Raw genomic sequence first — 12,788 nt, forward strand, 5'->3', positions numbered from 1 at the left:
AACAACTATCACAAATAGAAAAATTGAAAGGCTGGGGGGGGGATGAAAAGAGTTCTTAATTGTTGTGATGTTGACCTACTGACCTGTATATAGCTCTGCCAATATACAACCGAAACTCCAGATATCAATAGCCATTCCATATTTAGCACCCAAAATAACCTCAGGCGCCCTGTAGAATCTGCTCTGGATGTAAGTATACACTCTCTGGTGTTCGTAGCACGAGCTGCCAAAGTCGATCACTTTAATCGCACTTCTTCCCTGCTGTTTCAGTAAAATATTCTCCGGTTTCAAATCACAGTGGATTATTTTATTCCTAAAACAGAAGCTGCACTTTCATTTACATTGAAACATTAACATTTCAAGAAATTGTAAATTCGAACATTTGAACATTAACATTCAAGAAGTTGTAAATTCGAGTCAGACTTTAATTAAAAATTGAAACTGAATCTCCTAAAAACAAACATAATTATGTAGCATCAACTAAAATTTTTGAACAAAATCTCACCGAAAAAAAAAATACTTGCATATCTAAAAATTTCAAATTCATTTTTGAAAAAAAAACATTCACCAAGCAATTGGACGAAAGTGCTTCAACCCAACAAATAATGATCATATGATGTGTGCAATTTACTCAGAAACCCATTTTTGAAAAAAAATAGTTTTGCAATATATGGCAAACACCATTTTTCAGAAACCCATTTTGCTAATTACGGTAATTAGAAAACTTGCACAATCTAATAAGGCCTACCTGTACAAGCACTCTAGACACTGGAGTAATGAGTAAGCGAACTTCCGGACTAGTTGGAGACTGAAGCCAGAGAACCTGTTCCTCTTCGTCAGTTCGTACAAGTTCATACTCAGCAGTTCGAATGTAATACACTGGTGATGTCTTAATACATTGAGCAGGTTAAATAAGAGTGACCAAATGACTGAATTTTTATTGGGTTATTATGAAAAAACCAGATTCGAGTGCCAAAGAAAAAACATCAATTTAAAGTTCTTCGAATTTTCTAAAATTGAGGTTTTTGATAAACCTCATCTGAGAAAACTGTACCAATAAATAATTTTGGCAATGATGAAAAACCAACACCCCATGATAGCTATTTGAAAATATCCAACAGTAACGGACATAAACCCATTTTGTTAGAGATGATAGTTCTTGATGTTTAAAGGTGCTAATGGGCATCAGAAATAGTCCTATAAAAGATTTTGAAAATATGTTACAGGATGTTTCAGATAAACTTTCTCAGATAAAGTCGAATTTCCCACCAGATATTAATACTGAAACGGACAGTTGGATGCTGTGAAATGAAATAGTGGGAATTTTTTGGTTTGTAATTGATCCAAAATCATATCAGATAAGTCACCCACGAGGTAAAGATGGTAAAATTTTACTTTTTTCCTGATAAAAAAACTACCAATCAAATGCCTTCACGAAGTTCGTTCATTGACACTTGAACAATCATTTCCAAGCTAATAAACCAAATCAAGAAGCTTTTCAATTACTGGTGATGTAGCTAGTTCTGAACTTTCAGCTTTCTTATGGCAAAATATAAGCCACCGGTAAAAAAAAAGACAAAAATAAGTATTGTCGTCCCATTTACCTAGGTAACAAAAACGAGCAAACTTCTACACCAAAACTTTCAATAGACATTATTTGGCATATTTGACAACTTGATCACTCCTTTAACCTGAATTCGAAGTTGTCGAAAATGTGAACAATCTTATAATAATCATTCACATCCTGTTTCTTCAAATGCATCAGAATTCGGATCTCCTCCTGGGCCTGTCTGTGAAATCTTTTTTCGTTCCTTACAATTTTCAAGGCCACATATTGATTCGTTTTGTGGTCGTATACTTTCAGTACTTGACCAAAACTGCCTTTTCCGATGACCTAAACAGGCAGAAACTATCTAGTTAGTATAATTCTGTGGGTACATGCGCTTGAATCAAGAAAGGTAATTGATTAAATCATTTGACTGTGTTATAAAAATTAACTATTCAGATATTAATTTTAAAATAAATACAATTCAAAATGAACAAAAAGACCAAAAGTACACTAGCAAACCGCGAGAAAATGAAAAACACAGCCGAGTTTAGCTAAGTTTTACACTGATCAATTCAATTTTCTAACTCAGTGTTTCACGTTTCATGAACAACTTTTTTACTCCGCTTATTCGAGAAATAGTTCACTCCAATGCAAAACTTAGTGCAGATGGTGAAAACTGGCATTTTCAGACCCGGCTTAAATTGGTTCTTGAAACAACATTGATAACTTCACAGATGGTAGCGCTGATCATTTGCTTTTGGTCTATACAAAAATTTAGCTGATATTCGAATTGAAGGTTGGAAACAGGAAACTTAGAGAGCAGAAACCTACATTTGCGCTTAGTTTTTTCGACTAGTGTATTACACTAAACAATTATTTGAACTAAGATTTTTTCGTCAAATTTTGGCTAAAACAATGTTTATAAATGCACGCGACAGCAAACAATGATGCAACAAGCAAAACAACAATTTCCTTAGTTAACCAACTGATGAGTACTTAGGTTTACAGATTTATGTTCAGACTTTGCAGACTTATGTTCAGACTTTGCAGACTTATGTTCTGACTTTGCAGATTTATGTTCAGACTTTACAGATTTATGTTCAGACTTTGCAGACTTATATTTCGAGAAAACTGTGTCTTTGAATTCTTCGTAGGTCATAGTAATGATGGGCGGGAATGACGTTTCAACTCATCCAAGAATGAGTTGGATAAGACCCAAGTACCCTTCCTATCCATTCAACAACATTATGATTATGCGGAAAAAACTTATGCTTCGAAAAATACCAAGGATGGTAGTAGGCGTAGTCAAGAGAGCAAAAAAAAAACAACAAGTAAGCAAATTGGGAAACTGAATACTGAGTTAAGAAAGTGTCTTCAGAAAAAGTACATTGGGTTGGTCGCTAATGTCAGTCTACTTGAAGATTTTGACGACGAAACGCATCAGTTGCAAACAAGCTAGGTAGAACAAAAAGTCTTGGAGCCATTGAAACACAAAATTTCTAATTTTCGTGATAGCTTGAGCTTACTTCAGCAAACAAACAACATAAAAAGTACATTAGATACAAAATTTCATTCGATGGGCAACATCGAAAGAAACGAACGCACCAGACTTACGGAAGCAAGACATACAAATGCCTTGCTATGCTTGACTCTCCTTTTGAAACTCGCTTCAAAGTTAGTTTCTACTGATTTACTCGAACATTAGTTTGAGAGATTTATTGAGGGGTTCAAGCATTTGAATGACCGGTTGTATCTTGAGCAATGTGTGTCAGATAAAATCGATGAAAATGCGTTTTTATTAGAGATGGAAGTGTAAGTGTAAGAATAGGCACAATGTTTGATACGAATTCAAAACGCCCTTGAAGATTTGACAAACCACAAACCCAGCATTAGACAAGGGAGCCAATCAACCTTCTACATCGTCCTGAATAAGATTCAGTTGCATTCTATAATTCAGTTGCATTCTATGGTTCAGTTGCATTCAACATTTTGAGGCTATTGAGTGACGCAGAAACAGAATCGGAACAAACATCGGGGTATCCACGCAAAACTCAAAACAATTCCAATAGTTTAAAAACACCTGTTTTTTGATTGTTCATGCACTAGCTCATTTAATTTATTCCTAAACTTAAAAATGTCGGTATTTTAATGCAATTTTCATTGATTTTTTCCCACTTCGTTCGAATGTAAATCCACTGTAGAGTTTCGCTTGTTCCTTCACGCCCGCTCCATATTGGGGTCTGAGTATGGGCAGTTTTGGGGTGAGGCAGTACCTGCACCGTTTCCTGGCTTCGACTTCAAATTAAAATTTTTGAAATCAAGTTCTGCTTAAGATTGTTGTGCATTGTTATCTATGCTATTGTAAACTACAAAATCAGCAATCAACCTTTTGCTATGTTTAACTCAAAAGGAAATTTGCGTTGAAAATTGCGACTTTCATTCGGTTCACACATGCTTAGAACTCATTTTGATTCAGCACATGATTTATTGAATCCCCATTTTGCTTCAAGCTCAATTGTTCAGCGAAAATAACTTTCATCTTTATGCCGAATCTATTCTCTACGAGGGCATCGAAGAATCTGGAACACTATTTGATGTTCATTACATAAATTTGTCTCACGGTAATTCTGGCAAAACGCCGTAAAATCATTTAATAATGTGATGATTTCTTGCAACTAATAAGTTAGTTTTTTGACTTCTGTGAACAAAGAGACAATTTAAGACATAAGTAAAAAGCATCTTGTCTTAAATATCTGGCGGCCACCATTTAGAAATCGAAGTCAACGCCGGAAAAAGTCAAACCAGACCCCTATCTTCAGACAATCAGGCCCCCAGTGACAGGGAACCGCCTCAGTTCAATCAGGCCCCAGTGACAGGGAACCTCCTCAGTTCCCCAGGCCCCAGTGACAGGGAACCTCCTCAGTTCCCCAGGCCCCTCCCCAGTTCCCTATGCCCAGCGATAGGTAACCTCCTCAGTTCAATCAGGCCAGATCAAAAATTTCTAATATTACGAATTTCCTGGGGTTTCTTAACAGAGCCTCTTCTTGGAGATAACTTGCAATCATTGCAAAAGTTCAATTTTTTTCTCGTGCTATAACTGAAATGTTCATACTCGTTTTTGATATCCAAAATAAAGTCACACCAGTACCATTTTTTGGTTTGTAAGGTTCTAAAAGTTAGTGCTTAAGCTTCAAAACTCAATTCGAGCTCACAAAACCCATTTCTGCAAATGTTTAGCGCCAACCATTTTCGTGCTATTGAAATTCAAAAAAAAATTGTGTTTCTACAACCTAAACTGAGCTAAATTTTTGTACGTTTCTGTAAAATTGTGAATGATTGGGGTATCAAGGTAGCACTAACTAAAAAAAAACAGGTTTCGCAATTGAAAAAATGATAGCCAACACCCGTTTGCGAAATCTTTTTAACCCAAAAACTGATGCTTTAAATTTTCAAAGGCCCCATATTTCCGTAACGTTAGTTCTAACCCACAACTAAAAATGTTTCACTAAGCATATCTTAGCAAAGTTTCGTAAGTTTTTCAGGAAAATATCGAAAGTTTCGAAATCAATCCAATTCAAACAAAAATTTCACCAAATAGTCTTTAACCACAATTCAAAGCGCTCATGACTACGTGAGCTGTAGCTCATTTTACTTTCTTAAGCATCGTGTTAACCCTATGGTCGATTGAACTCAGCAAAACAAAAGTAAACTTAACTTGAAATAATACTCTTGAGAAAACTCATGAAGCTTAAATAACGGAAAAACTTAGCGATCGCTACCATCCGAGCTCGTAAAATGGTAACCCACCTTGTCTACTAAACAATTAATCTTAAAACAATCTCATTCAATGGCTCCAACAAAGCCAAGCTGACAACAACAGCTTTACTAATGGAGAATTCGCTACAGTACCTTCGAGGAGCTTGAGGAAGAGGTAACGAGGCAAACAGCCACCTCAAGCGAAATCGAATACGTTAAGCTTAGTTAAGAGAAGGTAACCACTTGTTTCGCCCTTCTCGATAAACTAGCAGACGACTTGGCCGTGTTTTCCACTCAAGAAGCACAAGACTTCCTCGACAGTGCTTCGACGCTACGAAAATGAAAGTGCGACCTACTAATCAATGTTAGGAAGTACAAAAAGGTCTTAACAAACAATGGTTCCATTCCCACGTGGTCAAACAGCCCAATCAGAGTGCAAGGCACAATTGCAACAGCCAATGTACCAGTAAAAAGCTCAAATACTACTAAAAAATTGGCCAAGAGCGTTATCAGTACTACGGCTGCCGACTTTTCAACTTAAACGTCCAGCTACGATTTGGGTACTTTCGACTTAGACGCTCCAGTTTTACACATCCACGGGGAAACCAAGAGCTATAGATCAGACAATCAACGGTTATACCGCTACCTCTGCACCTAATTTCAACTACCGCGCTTCTCTACGTTACAACTTCTCGCCTCCACTAGTTTTCAATGAAAATCCTTTATGGAACGATAACTCAACACAAGCCCAGATGTCAACTGGCAATAACCGACATGGTCTGCTAACAACTTCAATTGCGAATAGGCCTGTTTCTACATCTGAACAGTTCGTTTCTAATCACTTAAACGACCACCATAGGACTAACTCGCAATCACGCGACCAACAACGCAACAGTCTTTTCGGCAATGGACAAAGACAAGTCAGTAACCACATTACCAATCATGCGACTAGTGGAATCAACTACAATTTGAAAGGATTCAAGTTACCGGATATAAAATAACATAAACCTGACGGCAACCCACTGGCGTGCAACAACTGGTTCGAACTCGTTCAGACTGCGATAGGCAATGACCGACGTCTAAGCCCGGTTGAGAAAATCATTTAATGCTAAATCCTTAGAGAGCTAAGGAACCAAATCTTTTCAGTACAAACAGGTGAGACTTGGATAAGTGCGTAGATACGGTAACCCAAAATATGTGGTGTCAGCGTTCATCAGTCAACTAAAAAAGTTTCCTAAATTGATACTAAGCGAGCCAGAGGGCTTTATCAGACACGCTGCTTTCCTATGGAAACTAATTCACAACTTCGAACTCACCGGCTACACCGCTGATCTAAGTTCTAGTAACCTCAAGCGAAATCGAATACGTTAAGCTTAGTTAAGAGAAGGTAACCACTTGTTTCGCCCTTCTCGATAATCTAGCAGACGACCTTGCCGTGTTTTCCACTCAAGAAGCACAAGACTTCCTCGACAGTGCTTCAATGCTACGAAAATGAAAGTGCGACCTACTAATCAATGTAAGGAAGTACAAAAAGGTCTTAACAAACGATGGTTCCATTCCCACGAGGTCAAACAGCCCAATCAGAAAGCAAGGCACATTTGCAACAGCCAATGTACCAGTAAAAAGCTCAAATACTACTAAAAACTTGGCCAAGAGCGTTATCAGTACTACGGCTGCCGACTTTTCAACTTAAACGTCCAGCTACGATTTGCGTACTTTCGACTTAGACGCTCCAGTTTAACACATCCACGGGAAACCAAGAGCTATAGATCAGACAATCAACGGTTATACCGCTACCTCTGCACCAAATTTCAACTACCGCGCTTCTCTACGTTACAACTTCTCGCCTCCACTAGTTTTCAATGAAAATCCTTTATGGAACGATAACTCAACACATGAAGCTCAGATGTCAGCTGGCAATAATCGATATGGTCTGCTAACAACTTCAATTGCGAATAGGCCTGTTTCTACATCTGAACAGTTCGTTTCTAATCACTTAAACGACCACCATAGGACTAACTCCCAATCACACGACGAACAACGCAACAGTCTTTTCGGCAATGAACAAAGACAAGTCAGCAACCACGTTACCAATCATCCGAATAGTGGAATCAACTACAATTTGAAAGGATTCAAGTTACCGGATATAAAATAACATAAACCTGACGGCAACCCACTGGAGTGCAACAACTGGTTCGAACTCTTTCAGACTGCGATAGGCAATGACCGACGTCTAAGCCCGGTTGAGAAAATCATTTAATGCTAAATCCTTAGAGAGCTAAGGAACCAAATCTTTTCAGTACAAACAGGTGAGACTTGGATAAGTGCGTAGATACGGTAACCCAAAATATGTGGTGTCAGCGTTCATCAGTCAACTAAAAAAGTTTCCTAAATTGATACTAAGCGAACCAGAGGGCTTTATCAGACACGCTGCTTTCCTACGGAAACTAATTCACAACTTCGAACTCACCGGCTACACCGCTGATCTAAGTTCTAGTAACCTGACCCGACTTGCTCGCTCAAAGCTCCCGTTCAGTCTACTAATGAACTGGGAAGAACACTGCGTGCTGCACGACCTCGATTACGATTTATCATGCATTACGTGGCCAAACTGTGCATTTTGTGAATTGTAAGCAGTATCCGCAACATGCCAAAAACATAATTTAAGCTGCCGTGGAATCCGCAACTGTGAGTGGAATCTGCAAATTGTAAACCAAAAACCAAATAACACACAGCTTGGCACTACAGTAATCAAGTCCTTTAAATAAGCTAATAATCCTATCGAAAACTTGAGTGACATCAGAAATCAATTAATTTTATGCCGGTAACTTTTTTAACATTGGCATCAAACTAGATTGCTACGCCATCCTCGACAATTGTAGCAGCTGCTCGTACATCCTCAGCAAAACAGATGAAGCACTTCAGTGTAAACCAAGCAAACAAATACAATTTAGCGTACGAAGTGCTTTTAGTAAAAACCAAGTATTGGACCACATAACGCTACTAAGCCTATTTTCACTCTACAGTCAGTCAACTCAAATAAAACTGAGAGTCAACTTTCCTGATCCAGGCGACAACCCAGTGCAAATCGTTTACCGTAGATGCTTTCTGGAATACTGCGGAGCGCCATATCAGGAAAGGTCCTACAGGCACGTCCTACGCAGTCAAAAATCTAATAGATTGGACGAAAACTGTCCCACTTAACTTCGAAATCGACTAACTTCATTGACCTGAACGATCAAGAAGACGCTACTCTCACTGAAATAGTGAAAAAATTCAGGAAGGTAGAAAGATCAGGAATTTGCGAAGATAACAAAGCTACATTCTCTGATAAAAGCAAACGACAACTAAGATTTTTAGAACAAAGCATTGAGTACGACGGAGATCGCTACAAAACAAAACTACTGTAGAAAAGTGAAGAAAAAAAACCAAACAACTATCCGGTAGCTTAAGCTCAACTGCAATCACCACAAAATGGCTCAAAAAACACTCTGAAACCATGCAATTTTGAGAAATTGCTTACTACTGGCCTGGAAAATAACTACGTCAAAACGGTTACTTTTCAGTACCCACAGCCTGAATTACTTTGTGAACACCCCGTGAGTAATCCAACAAAGCCTGGGAAGGCACGTAGAGTGGCCAACACTGCCTCAACGTACAAAGGCGTCTGTTGAACTCTTGTCTTAAAACTGGACCCGATCTCCTGAAAAACATGTTTGGCCTTCTACTATGATTCCGGGAAAAACCAGTGGACGTGTCGGCGGATATTGAAGGCATGTTTATGGAAATAGGTATTAAAAAAGAAGGTTAAAATGCGCTTCGCTTCCTTAGGCCTACCAAAACTGTTGTCAAGCAATACCAACACAAGCGACTTATCTAAGTCATCTACTCCATTATGGAGGCGAAAATTTTACTTATGCTACAGTGCATTGGGTCCTGGGCGACAAATGCGATACAATTGATGATACGATATTCGTGCAATTAACAACCAAGGTAACTAATACTACAACGTCTACACTGAGAACAGTCCCTCTACAGTACCAAGGGTATTCGACTCACTAGGTATTCTAGCGCCGTATGTCAAAAAAAACTTGAAAAGTTTCTACAAGACCTGTAAGTAATTCCTGGAACGAGCCTGTGTCCAGTGAATTCGTTCCGATAATTGACAAATGGGTCGAACAAGGCAAACAAGCCTCCCTGTGAGGCTGCCGCGCTTAATTGTACCCCAAGTGCAACTTAGTGATATACCTCTTCATGTTTTCTGCGAAGCGTCGAAAGACGCAATGGCTACATGTTTCTACTTCGGAATTTTTGGCAGCTCTGGCCTACACATTACTTTTTTGATTCGCAGAACGAAGGTAGCACCACTAAACCAAGAGAGCATTCCTAAACTGGAATTACAAGCCACCAATATGGGCACATGGCTGTGCCAATTCGCTGACGATGAAATGCGAATGAAGCCCCGCTTCACTCACTTTTGACAGATAGCACAACTGTTTTGTCGTGGATTGCATCGCCCGGTAAACTGATAACTTACTGTGCAAACAGAGTTGGTGAAACACTTACTTTATGCACAGCCGAACAATGGAACAAAGAGATATTTTAAAACATAAGTAATCAGCATCTTGTCTTAAATATCTGGCGGCCACCATTCAGAAATCGAAGTCAACGCCGGAAAAAGTCAAACCAGACCCCTCTCTTCAGACAATCAGGCCCCCAGTAACAGGGAACCTCCTCAATTCAATCAGGCCCCAGTTACAGGGAACCTCCTCAGTTGCACAGGCCCCTCCCCAGGCCCAGTGATAGGGAACCTCCTCCGTTCCCTAGGCCCAGTGAGAGGGAACCTCCTGAATTCAAAGAGTTACCAGCGATAGGTAACCTCCTCAGTTCAATCGGGCCAGATCAAAAATTTCTAATATTACGAATTTCCTGGGTTTTCCTAATTTCCTGAGCCTCTTCTTGGAGATAAATTGAACTCATTCCAAAACTTCAATTTTTTTTACTCGTGCTATAACTGAAATGTTCATACTCGTATTTGATATCCAAAAGGAAGTCAGACCAGTACCATTTTTTGGTTTATAAGGTTCTAGAACTTAGTGCTTAAGTTTCAAAACTCTATTTCGAGCTCACAAAACCCATTTCTGCAAATGTTTAACGCCAACCATTTTCGTGCTATAAAAATTCAAAAAAATTGGTGTTTCTACAATATAAACAGTGCTAGAGTTTTGTACGTTTCTGTAGAATTGTGAATCATCGGGGTACCAAGGTAGCACTAACTAAAAAAAAAACAGGTTTCGCAATGAAAAAATGATAGCCAACACCCGTTAGCAAAAAAATTTTAACCCAAAAACTCACGCTTTAAGATTTCAAAGGCCCCAGTTATTTCCGTAACGTTAATTCTAACCCACAGCTAAAAAGGTCTCACTAAGCACATCTTAGCTAAGTTTCTCAAATATTTTAGGAAAATATCGAAAGTCTCAAAAATTTGTAAATCAATCCAATTCAAACCAAAATTTCACCAAATAGTCGTAAACCATAATTCAAAGCGCTCATGACCACGTGACCTGTAGCTCATTTTACTTTCTTAAGCATCGGGTTAACCCTATGGATGCTTGAACTCAGCAAAAAAAAAGTAAACTTAACTTGAAATAAAACTCTTGGGAAAACTCATGAAGCTTAAATAACGGAAATACTTAGCGATCGCTACCATCCGAGCTCGTAAAATGGTAACCCACCTTGTCTACTGAACAATTAATCTCAAAACTATCTCATTCAATGGCTCCAACGAAGTCAAGCTTACAACAACAGCTTTACTAATGGAGAATCCGCTACAGTACCTTCGAGGAGCTTGAGGAAGCGGTAACGAGGCAAACAGCCACCTCAAGCGAAATCGAATACGTTAAGCTTAGTTACGAGAAGGTAGCCACTTGCTTCGATCTTCTCGATAAACTAGCAGACGACTTGGCCGCGTTTTCCACTCATGAAGCACATAACTGCGTCGACAGTGCTTCAACGCTACGAAAATGGAAGTGCGACCTACTAATCAATGTTAGGAAGTACAAAAAGGTCTTAACAAACGATGGTTCCATTTCCAGAAGGTCAAACAGCCCACTCAGGGTGCAAGGCACATTTGCAACAGCCAATGTACCAGTAAAAAGTCCGAATACTACTAAAAACTTGACCAAGAGCGTCATAAGTACTACGGCTGCCGACTTTTCAACTTAAACGTCCAGCTACGATTTGCGTACTTTCGACTTAAACGCTCCGGTTTTACACCTCCACCGGAAACCAACAGAGCTATAGATCAGACAATCAACGGGTTTACCGCTACCTCTGCAACTAAATTCAACTACCGCGCTCCTCTACGATACAACTCCTCGCCTCCACAAGTTTTCAATTGAAAGCCTTTTTGGAACGATAACTCAACACACGAAGCCCAGATGTCAACTGGCAATAAACGATATGGTCTGCTAACAACTTCAATTACGAATAGTCCTGTTTCTACATCTGAACAGTTCGTTTCTAACCACTTCAACGACCACCATAGGACTAACTCCCAATCACACGACGAACAACGCAACAGTCTTTTCGGCAATGAACAAAGACAAGTCAGCAACCACGTTACCAATCATCCGAATAGTGGAATCAACTACAATTTGAAAGGATTCAAGTTACCGGATATAAAATAACATAAACCTGACGGCAACCCACTGGAGTGCAACAACTGGTTCGAACTCTTTCAGACTGCGATAGGCAATCACCCACGTCTAAGCCCGGTTAAGAAAATTATTTAATGCTAAATCCTTAGAGCTACAGAACCAAATCTTTTCAGTACAAACAGGTGATACTTGAAATAGTGCGTAGATACGGTTACTCAAAATAAGTGGTGTCAGCGTTCATCTGTGAACTAAAAAAAGTTTCCTAAATTGCTACTAAGCAAACCAGAGGGCTTTATCAGACACGCTGCTTTCCTACGGCAATTAATTCACAACTTCGAACTCACCGGCTACACCGCTGATCTAAGTTCTCGTAACCTGACCCGACTTGCTCGCTCAAAGCTCCCATTAAGTCTACTAATGAAGTGGGAAGAACACTGCGTGCTGCACGACCTCGATTACGCTACACAAAGACTTGACGCAGTACTTAAATAACTACTCGCGAGCATGCGAGAACCTTGACATAGAACCATCGACTTCAAACCAAATGGAACAAAATCGCCAACCAACGAAGCAACAATAATTTCACAGCCGACCCAACCAATTTACTTCTATTTCCAAGCAAAACTACGACAGATCTTCAGGTATATCGACAAGACCCACAAATTAATTATGTTCAATGGATAACCAAGCCCACTTTATTGAAAAAATTCCGGAATTTTTGAAACTTTACGTAGATCAACGAGCAGATCTGGTGAAACAACATAAACTGCGCTTCAACTGCTTAGGCCAACACAGATATAGTGAATGCACATCGGCCAAGCGAT

The 12,788-nt window shown here is 39.3% G+C and overlaps 1 protein-coding gene across 1 annotated transcript in view; it reads right to left on the reverse strand.

Moving 5' to 3' along the window:
* The window catches only part of LOC134855159 (dual specificity tyrosine-phosphorylation-regulated kinase 2-like), a 61,117-nt gene that overhangs the window by 22,387 nt on the left and 25,942 nt on the right, over positions 1-12,788 (reverse strand). The window contains exons 11-13 of the mRNA XM_063871573.1: positions 1,692-1,894; positions 749-889; positions 84-313 (exon numbers count right to left, since the gene is read on the reverse strand). Coding sequence (XP_063727643.1) covers positions 84-313; positions 749-889; positions 1,692-1,894 — 574 coding nt within the window. The remainder of the gene's footprint in view (positions 1-83; positions 314-748; positions 890-1,691; positions 1,895-12,788) is intronic.

The sequence above is a fragment of the Symsagittifera roscoffensis genome, chromosome 10 (assembly GCF_963678635.1).
Source record: "Symsagittifera roscoffensis chromosome 10, txSymRosc1.1, whole genome shotgun sequence".
Classification (NCBI taxonomy): domain Eukaryota; kingdom Metazoa; phylum Xenacoelomorpha; order Acoela; family Convolutidae; genus Symsagittifera; species Symsagittifera roscoffensis.